Source organism: Microtus pennsylvanicus, chromosome 1 (assembly GCF_037038515.1).
Source record: "Microtus pennsylvanicus isolate mMicPen1 chromosome 1, mMicPen1.hap1, whole genome shotgun sequence".
Classification (NCBI taxonomy): domain Eukaryota; kingdom Metazoa; phylum Chordata; class Mammalia; order Rodentia; family Cricetidae; genus Microtus; species Microtus pennsylvanicus.
Genome location: NC_134579.1, coordinates 114,696,435 through 114,706,143, shown reverse-complemented (window position 1 = coordinate 114,706,143; position 9,709 = coordinate 114,696,435). Strand labels below are relative to the sequence as shown.

The window sequence follows — 9,709 nt, the reverse complement described above, 5'->3', positions numbered from 1 at the left end:
GGCTCCCCTTTGCCATTAGTCAGTTCATTTCAGGAGTACAACAGATTAGGAATGTTGTTTCTTCTCGGTTAATCGCCAGCCTGGGTTTTTGCTTTAAGTAGGTATGTGGCAAGGAGGGAGAAACAAGATTTATGAAATGGTATTAGCAAAACTCTGGTTTGTGTGGCTTTTCCCCCCTAGTGTTCATATCAAGGTTGAAGGGTGGTTAAGAGCCTTTGCTGCTCTTGCAGAGGACCTGAGTTCAGTTTCCAGCACCCACATCAGGAGGGTCATGAAGGATTGTAACTGAAGAGCTAGGGGATCTGACATCAGCCTCTTGCCTTTACAGGCAACCACATGACGTGTGTACACACACACACACACACACGAATGAGTTCTTGTGGGTGGTGGCAGATCTTTGTGAGTTCAAGGCCAGCCTGGTCTACAAGAGCTACTTCCAGGACAGGCTCCAAAGCTACAGAGAAACCCTGTCTCAAAAAACAAAAATAAAAAACAAAAAAGAAAGAATGAGTTCTTAGGTGCTTAAACACAGATCTTACGGACCTGGAAGGTTTAGGGCTGCTGCCACAGAGTATGTCCCCCAAAAGTCACGTTTTGGAAACTGGATCTCTGATGAGACAGGGTGTGCTCTCTTGGAGCACTCTTCCTTCCCAAGTGCCTATCAGAAGGCTTGACAGAGGCAATCTCATATTCGTGGTCATCCTGGAGGAAGTCGGCAGCCCTCACCAGACCCAGAATCTGCTGGAATGGTGACTGTGGACTTCCCCGCCACCAGAAATTGGGAGATTTCTATTTGCAAATGCCCAGCTTGGGGCACTCTGCTCCAGTAACCCCGTCAGAGGAAGACAGATGCTTTGTTCACTGTTGCAAAGGCTACGAGTGATGAGGCTTCCTCGGGGTAGGGAGAGAGAGTGGATGTCTGGGACGCGGTTCACATCACTCACCTGGGTCACCTTGCATTCCTCTGCGTCTCTACTCACTGGCACACCCTGTGCTACCTCTTCAGTGGGAGCTGGTGACAGGATCCTTCACCCTTACATGCACGAGTGGGCTTCCAGGACTCCCTGAAGCCTGCACAGGGATGAACCCCAAGGAACGGCTTTTCCACAGCCTCACATTCTCAGTGGCATTTTTTGAATAGGAACCTTCTCTTGAGTCTGAAGAGCCTCTATGTCTTACTTATAGATAGAATCTCACTATGCAGCCTAGCCTGGCCTTGAACTTGGTATCCTCCTGCCTCAGCCTCCCGAGTGTGGGGATTGGAGGCATGGCACTGCGCCTGACAACAGCCCGTTTCTGTAGTTTGGTACTGGACTTTTTTGAAAGTCAAGTTCAAAGCCAGGAAAACAATGTCCAGCCATAGAACATGTCTTATGCGATGTGCTCACCTGTCCAACCTCCCAGAATGCCATCCTTACCTCCACACTCAGACCTGCAGAGCAGTTTACAGGGGACCCAGGAATACGCATTCTGCCCTGCTTCCAAGAACTCTGCGTACAGTTGGTCTACAAATCACGCTGACTGGTGACACCTTAGGCTATGCCTACATCAGGGGATCTGCCAGCTGCGTGAACTGTGACTTGGGCATCTGACTCACTGTCCGCCTAAGGGAAGGAATACCAACATAAGCAGAAACATCACAAAAGGACAGTTACTGACAGAAGAACCCCAGGAGGCCCAGGCTTTGCACCATTTTGCTGTCTGTTTATTTCAAGTTTACAGAGAAGCTTAATCACCTGTGGGCAAACAACTTATCTTTTCTCTTCAGATCATGTACTTGTAAGTGATAAATACACAGTATTTAACTCTGTACACCCGATAAAAGGAAATGCATAGTAGAGAGGGTCCGGGGCAATCAAACAGAAGCAGAGGCCATCAGTCACCTAACGGAAAAGTTTAAAGTCCCATGACACTCAGCTCACGAAGCTGGAGAAGAGGGGACCAGCAATCTTCCCTAGCACCTTGGGAGCAATGGAGGCTCTGGCTCTGCACTGGCAATGTAAAGATGCCCTTGGGAAGATGGGCGAGGGCACGGACCTAACCTGGTGTCAACTGGTACAGATGTTCTCATTCTAGAAAGGGTCGGGGACAAGAGCACTGTCCCCGGAAAGGCCAGACCAGTAGGGAGCTGGCCTCTGTAGCCCTAAGTGATGAGGGGCTCTGTAAGGTGTCTGGGGGCCACTGGTAGCCTGTGGGACATATCAGGGAGGCAGAAAAGACAGAGAAAAAGAGGGGGGGACTTGTGCTTCCTTCAAGGCGTAGGTGCGGGCCAGGGTTGCCTATATATTAATCATGGATGAACCAGCACAGAAGGAACTGTGGGCATCGTATCTGCCCACACGAAAGTTGCTGAGGCAGCCTGACAATGCTTTTGAAAACAATGTTTGTGCTCTAATGCTCGGTCACGGCCAGACCTTTCTTACACTTTCCACGGCAGGCAGCGAGGCAGGATGGGAGCGAGGAGGATGCTCCTTTCCATGGCTTTCTTTGGTGTTTCACTGTTTAAGAAAAAAGTTACCCAATGTGGACCTCTTAACCCCGGTGCTGCCTGGACGGCTGGCAACCCTCTTCCGACATCTCGGATGGAAAGCTCCCTGGCGAGGAGAAAGGGCACTGCCCAGCAGGGCTGTGTAAACACAAGAAGAGTTCTGCAGAGCTCCACACAGTGCCTGTCCTCCCAGGCGGGCCACTAGGCCGAGCCAGAGTCCAGGCAGACAGGCTGGGACTGAGCCTCAGGGCCTGTTAGCTTTAACTACCACAAGGTGCTTATTGCAAACTAGCTGAACCCCATCTGTGGCCAGAAGGGTTAAAGCTACTGGGTTAGTTCTCCTTATATTTAAAAGACGGAAACTGATAGAAAGTCCTTGGTCACAGAGACAATGCAAGCAGGTGAGAGGGTCAGCCCACACACGCACGCACGCGCACACACACACACACACACACACACACGCACACATTGGAGTCTTTGCTCTAATTCTAATTGCTTATGTGACAGCAAGAAAAGCCTGGCAAAACTACAGTCAAGAGCTTAAGAAACCCTCTGGACGTCAGGAACGCCTGGGCTCACTCCCGCCTCTGCAGGAAGACCTGCACGGAGGCTCACCAGGCGGAGACTCCCAGAAAGCAGTCTTCTGAGCCCGGTTACTGACAAGACAATCATTACCAGATTGTTCCAAAACATGAAAAGCAGAGTCTGGAAGGCCCCTTAAACTTCATGTCTTCCTCTGCAGCCCTGGGTACTAACCTAAACCTTTATCAAACTTCCAATATTGGCTGGAAGTCAAGAAGGTCCACGTTTACTCTCTAGGCCTCTGGCTACCAACGAAAAAAAAGAAGGTCCTTTGCCCTGAGGAAAGTTCTGGGTTTTGACGCTTTTCTGTACAATGGCATCCCGATGTCACTGTGTGGGTCACACTAAAGCTCTGATCCTAAGGACAGCCATTTGTGCCTAAGCTGAGTGACAGCACTGCCCACAGGAAAGTGATGTTTCCTTGACTGTATCAACCAGACAGTATTTAAGACGGAAGAAACCTTACAGTCTCTAGAACACACAGGTAACAAACAAGCAAAGCCGCTAATATACAGGCACAGGCTTCATTGACGCTCAATCCCCATCACACAATGGCATGGCGGAAGGTGACAGACCCTGGAAGCTCCAATATGTACCTTGTGGATGTCTCCAGAGTCCAGGCCAGAGACGTGGGAACGTCTGCTGAGTCTAAGCCATGTAACGTACACGAAAGTGCAGGCTTTCACCGAGGCCTTTGCCAATTAACAGAGAAAATGAGCTTAGCTGATGACCTCAGAAATGCACTGTGAGCAGCTAACGTGAAGCCTTTGCCACCACAGCTGCCGAGTGCTCTTTCAGGGTCGCAGAGCCCCCTTGAGTACTTCAACTGCAAGCCCTTTTAGCTTTCCTGACTAGAATTTTACCCATTAAAAAAAAAAAAACTTAAAAAGTCTCCATTACAAATAAATTACACTGAAGTTCCCCGCAGCTCCTGAGGGCTAGCCCTGTTCTTCCATAGTCCTGGAAGGGTCACACTGAACCTTCCGTTCCCTCAAGTGCTGCCCCAGCCAGCAGGAGTTTCTCCACTTGATTCTCCACGCAGCTCAAACCCCACACACATTCACTTGGTACATCCGACATGGTTCTGAATTAACATTGAAGGGTTTTTGTTTTGGCATAAAATGTTTTAAAAAGCAATTGTCCCCAAATGCATGTTGGTCTGGGTTTGCAACTCCTCACCCGCCGGTCCGGCCAGCCAGCAGCCAAAGTCGACGTCATGGAGTCATGTCCTTTTTTTTTCTTTGTCCCCTTAGACAACAAAGGAAAAAAGAAAAAGAAAAACCACATACACACAAAACACACACGCACACACGCACACCCCAAAAATTCCCAAACAAACAAACAACCCGGATAACCAGAGATGACAGTCAGGCTCTACACACGTGCTTGGTTTCCGTAGGACATGCTGCTATGGAAACGCAGGGTGCAGCAGACCCGTGCAGGGCCACACAGCCAGGCATGCGAGGTCGGGTGATCCAGGCAGTTACTCCAGCTCCATCGCCGCCTCCTCAGGCTGCAGTGGAGGCATGCGTGGTGGGGAGCCGGGGGCCGGAGCTCCCCAACTTTCCACGCAGGGACCACCTTTCACAAGAGTACTTCCTCCTCCCCCACAGGGGCTGGCTCGGGGCCCCGTAGGCTGTCTTCGCTGCCTTGTTTCCTGCTCACCGAACAGAAAATCATCATTAAGACTTGGAGAAATGATGGCGGAGCCCTGGCCGGTCTCCCACCTTTGCAGGTCTCTGCCCTTGGGGGTCACATCCACTCTTTTAGATGAGCTCCCCATTTCTACTGGCTCACTTGAATATCTCAAAGCCAACTTTAACCTCCCCTGTAAATGGAGGAGCAAGTTTTACCCCAAAGAGAAGAACTATAAAACTGGTACCAAACTACTTATGACACCCCATTCATGGCAGGGTCCTGCAGCGGGGCATGTTCCCTGACGTCTCATCTTTACACTCTAGGCTAGAAGTGCCTATTGGACAGACACTGTGACCCTTTTTCTCAGTCACTCCACAGTTAGCTGCTGGGGCAGTGCCAGGGCCTGTATGAACTGGTCTGTCACATGGAGCCTTTAGGAAAAGCCTGCAACACCCAGTCCATCCTCATCACCTACTCCCTTCTCAGAAGAACCCCTCACAGCCTACTAGACCTGCCTGGAGGCCAGCAGGGATGGAGTTTCAGCAGATGGAAGGGGGTTCTGAGGAGGGGACCCGGCCCCAGGCTTTTTTCTAGCAGAGCCCCCTTGTAGGAAAAGTCCCTGGCCTTGCCACTCAGGGCTGGTCTAACTCTCAACAATGATCTCTGTGCTCTACCCAAACAGGGGCCTCTGTTCTTGCATAGGGAAGGTAAACTGTGGTGTCTCTGTGTCCCTAAGGAAGAAACACATGTCTGAGAATTACATTATCTGCCCTTTTATTTTTATATTCCAGAGGTGAGGGTCCTGGGAAGGATGCCTGCCCTCAAAGCTGCCAACTGCTGCAGGCCGGGTCTCGCTGCAGCCAGACCTCGGCTCAGGATCTTCCACAAGTTAGTTCTACAAATGCCCAGCCCTGGCAGGTAGCCCAGGGTGATGCTGTGTCTGCTGACTGGGGAATGAAGGAGCAATACAGTACTGAGCAGTCTTAGTCTGGTGGTACCACGCCATTCTGATCTCAATGAAAAACGAACCAACAAAAAAAGAAACGTAGAACAAATTTTGCTCAGAGTCAGGAGGCAGCCTTGGTTTTGGCCTTACCAGAGAGAAAAGACAAGGCCCATGAAAGGCTCTATTTCTCATAACACAAGGGTGAGGCTACAGGTCATCTGGGAACAAGGTGGGGACAAGGCAGCCACCTGTTCTAATGCTAATCTGGACACACCTCCCTGGCTCTCACCTCAAAAAACACTATTCCCAAACAGCAGGTGTTCTTCTACTTCACAGGAGCCCCTGGCTCCTAGGATACAGGTGGCCAATGAACATCCTCATATAAACCAACACCCAATGAGGAGAAAACAGTTCTTGCCTACAACGTTCACAGCAGGCTCATTCATTTGTGACAGCCAAGAGAGAAACACCTTTCACCAATGGACCAAATATTACTCTCCACATAAATACTACTCGGTTATGGAAAGGAAGGAAGTACTGACACTTGCTGCACTGTGGATGGCCCTGGAAACAGGCTGCTGACAGAGAGAAGGCAGACATGAAAGCCACATACTGTATTATTATCCCACTTACAAAACCCTCCAGCACGGGCAAATCGGTAGAAAACTGAACGTGCATCAGTGGACACTGGAAACCGAGAGGTGTGAGTGGAGACAGCTCAGAGGAGGAAGGTTCCTTCTTGGGCTGGAACCGTCCTGATGGCTACATAAGTGACTGTATTGCAGTTTACAATGATGAGCTATGGGGTGTTGGTTATCTTATAGTAAAATTGAGCTTTTCATTTGTTTGCAGTGCTGGGGATGATGGAACGCACGGCATTGTGCATGCTAGGTGAGTACTCTACTGAAGAGCTCCAGCCCCACCTTTGATAAAGCTATTGCGTGTGTATGTGCATGTTCACGAATGTACGGAAGCCAGAGGTCAACTTCAGGCATTTCCTCAGGTACCATCCACTTTGCTTTTGGAGCTAGGCTGACTAAACCGTCAGCTCTAGGGATCTGCCTGTCTCCACCTTCCCAGAAAACTCATGCTACCACACCTGGATTTTACATGGGTTCTGGGGGATTGAACTCAAGTCCTCAAGCTTGTGTGGAAAACACTCTAACAACTTAACGATCTCCCTGTCTCCAATAAAGTTACTTTTAACAAGAGAAGTGGCTGACAGGGGCTCCCAATAGAGTCAGGCAGCCTCATCAGGGTCAGTGTCCTGAAGGAGGCACTTGGAACAGGGTTACCAAATGGGTCCACCCAGCAAAAGTGTTCATCTGCCCTTGGAAGTTGCTGCCTGATAGATATGCAGGCAGGTAGGAGAAAGCTCCGATCTGGCTAAGGTCACAGACAGATGGATTTAGTTCTAGGATTTAACCCACCAGAGCTGCAGAGAGAGCCCTAGTGAAGAGCAGAGTGCAGCAGGCCTGCTGTGTGCACACTTAGAGCACAGCCCCGGGCCACAGTAGACCTTCAATGCCATCGATGTGCACAGCTATGCAGCTATCCAGTTGGGCCTGAAGACCTGGGTAAGTTTACAGGCATTCCAGGTGGAGCGCCATGCACCGCAGCCCAGCCCACATGCATGGCACGCCATGGGACCCAAGCCCCTAGATGCCCCTTATTGTAAGCCTAGAGGCCTTGGGTGAACCAGGCACAGCAGCTCAGGCTGAAGGCACATCTGCCTGGTGGAGATGCCCACGTGCTCTGCAGATGCCCGCCCCCAGGCCCCAGCGAAGGGGAGGCGATGGCACAGGCAGGCAGACAGGCATTACCTTGGGCTCAGACAAGGGCTCCCATTCCCTGGTTGGTTTTTTGCTGGAATTGCCGGAGGAAGGGAAAAGGGAAGTAAGATGGGACCCTGGGGATACCCCCACACCCCAGAGACAGTAGACCCCAGCATCTGACACACAGAACCTATACCAGGGTAGTCTGTGTGAGCAGGTGAATGGACACATGTTCACACAGAAAGTTCCAGAGTGAGACCATGTGACTCATCAATCATAATACTCATGTTTCCGGGGCCACAGAAGGCCCCAGTGAAAGAGCCAGTTCTCAGAGGAGGCGGAAGCTTCAGGGTATGTACACTGCCAACAGTGGACGCTGGCTGAGCTAAGGAGGCTGTAAGAGCAGAGCCAGGGCCTACTGACGTCCCCAGTGTGTCTCCCCTGGGATGGCCCAGACCTAGCTTCTAGTCTCCCTCCCCAGGACTGGAGGGAGGGTGGGAGGTCACTCACGTGAGCAGGTTTCCAGGTGCTGACAAGGAACGTTCCTCCCGCCGGCTGCCCTCAAATGGGTTCCCGAAAGAGCGTTTCCGAATCATGGTCTTCACTAGGATCTGAGGAGGGAGAAGGAAGAGGGGGTGGTGATGGCTGGGCCACAGGAGGTTCCATGCACCCTCTTCTCTTTGGCCCCTGCCAGCTCCCAGGGCTCATGACTCTTGCAGGCCCTTCCTACACAGGAGCCACCAGCCAGAGCCACCCTGAGCCTAGGGGCAGCTAACTTACTGGAGCCCGTTCCCTGGCTGCCCTAAGGTCCAGGCTCAGATAGTGGCTTGTTGTGATCCAGTTGCCAGCCTACCCAGGCCCAAGACCCTGTGTTCCCAGAGAGCTGGCTATGTGTCCCTTAGCCATCGCTGAAAGTCACATGAGGTCATCCTACTCTATCCCACAAGAAACAAGCTACTTTATATCACAATTCTCAGGGAAGAGATGATGTGTTTTCAAGATTGAGAGTGAGTTCACACAAGATAAACTCACCATTTTAAGAGTCCAGAGCTACCAAAGTTATGGATGCTCAAGCCTCTTATAGAAAGGAGTTCAGTATTTGTAAATAATTTCTGCATATTCTCCAGTGTACTTTAAATCACCTTGAGCTAATTTAGAACACAGAACATAATATAAACACTTTGTCGATCGCTAGAGCTAATCACTTAGAGCATGACAAGAAGTCAGGTTTACGTGTCTGGTGTCTTTTTTCATATATTTTTGATCGGCGGTTAGCTGAATTTATAGATGTGGAAACCAACTGTATACACTGAGTGGTTTTTAGTATATTCACATCACCTTAATCCAGTTTCAGTAGTCATTCCGAACCGAATCCTTCCCCACACAGCCCTTAGCAACTACGAATCTTCCTGTCTGTCCACACCTATTCTGAGCATTTCCTATATACAGAACCAACTGCTACTAGCCTTTTTTGTCTAATTGTTTTTAAATTAAATTTTTTATTTTATATATATGAATGATTTCCTGTATGTATGTGCACTGTCTACATGCCTGAAGGTGAGAAGAAGTTACGGATAGATATAAACTGCACATGTGTGCTGGGTGCTTTGCTAGAGCAGTGAGTATTCCTAGCCATCTCTCCAGACCCTAAAAGTTTCTTTTGTTGTTGTTGTTTTGTTTTATTTTGTTTTTCGAGACAGGGTTTCTCTGTGTAACAGCCCTAGCTGTCCTGGAAACGAGATCTTATAGACCAGGCTGGCCTTGAACTCACAAAGATCCACCTGTTTCTGCCTCCAGAGTGCTGGGATTAAAGGCAAGCACCACCACAGCCTGGTTTGTTTTGTTTTTAAATATTTCCTATGTATAGAGACAAGAAGAGGGTGGTGGATCCCCTGGAACAAGAGTTACTGACAGTTGTGAGCCGCTATGCGGGTGTAGATGGCTAAGCCATCTTTCCAGCCCCTAAGAAGATTTTCAAACTTTTTATTTGTGGTGTGTGTAGATGTAGGTGCACATGTGTGGTGTGTAGATGTAGGTGCACATGTGTGGTGTGTAGATGTAGGTGCACATGTGTGGTGTGTAGATGTAGGTGCACATGTGTGGTGTGTAGGTGCACATGTGTGGTGTGTAGGTGCACATGTGTGGTGTGTAGATGTAGGTGAACATGTGTGGTGTGTAGATGTAGGTGCACATGTGTGGTGTGTAGGTGCACATGTGTGGTGTGTAGGTGCACATGTGTGGTGTGTGTAGATGTAGGTGCACATGTGTGGTGTGTAGGTG

The 9,709-nt window shown here is 49.9% G+C and overlaps 1 protein-coding gene across 4 annotated transcripts in view; it reads right to left on the bottom strand.

Moving 5' to 3' along the window:
- Window positions 1–1,683: 1,683 nt before the first annotated feature.
- The window catches only part of Camkk2 (calcium/calmodulin dependent protein kinase kinase 2), a 55,540-nt gene continuing 47,514 nt past the window's right edge, over window positions 1,684–9,709 (bottom strand). For 2 of the 4 annotated variants that reach the window (XM_075979729.1, XM_075979720.1), the window contains 3 exons: window positions 7,940–8,040; window positions 7,478–7,520; window positions 1,684–4,727 (listed from right to left, as the gene is read on the bottom strand). In XM_075979729.1, coding sequence (XP_075835844.1) covers window positions 4,554–4,727; window positions 7,478–7,520; window positions 7,940–8,040 — 318 coding nt within the window. In that variant the 3' untranslated portion in view covers window positions 1,684–4,553. The remainder of the gene's footprint in view (window positions 4,728–7,477; window positions 7,521–7,939; window positions 8,041–9,709) is intronic. The other 2 variants (XM_075979738.1, XM_075979747.1) reach the window with 1 other exon arrangement.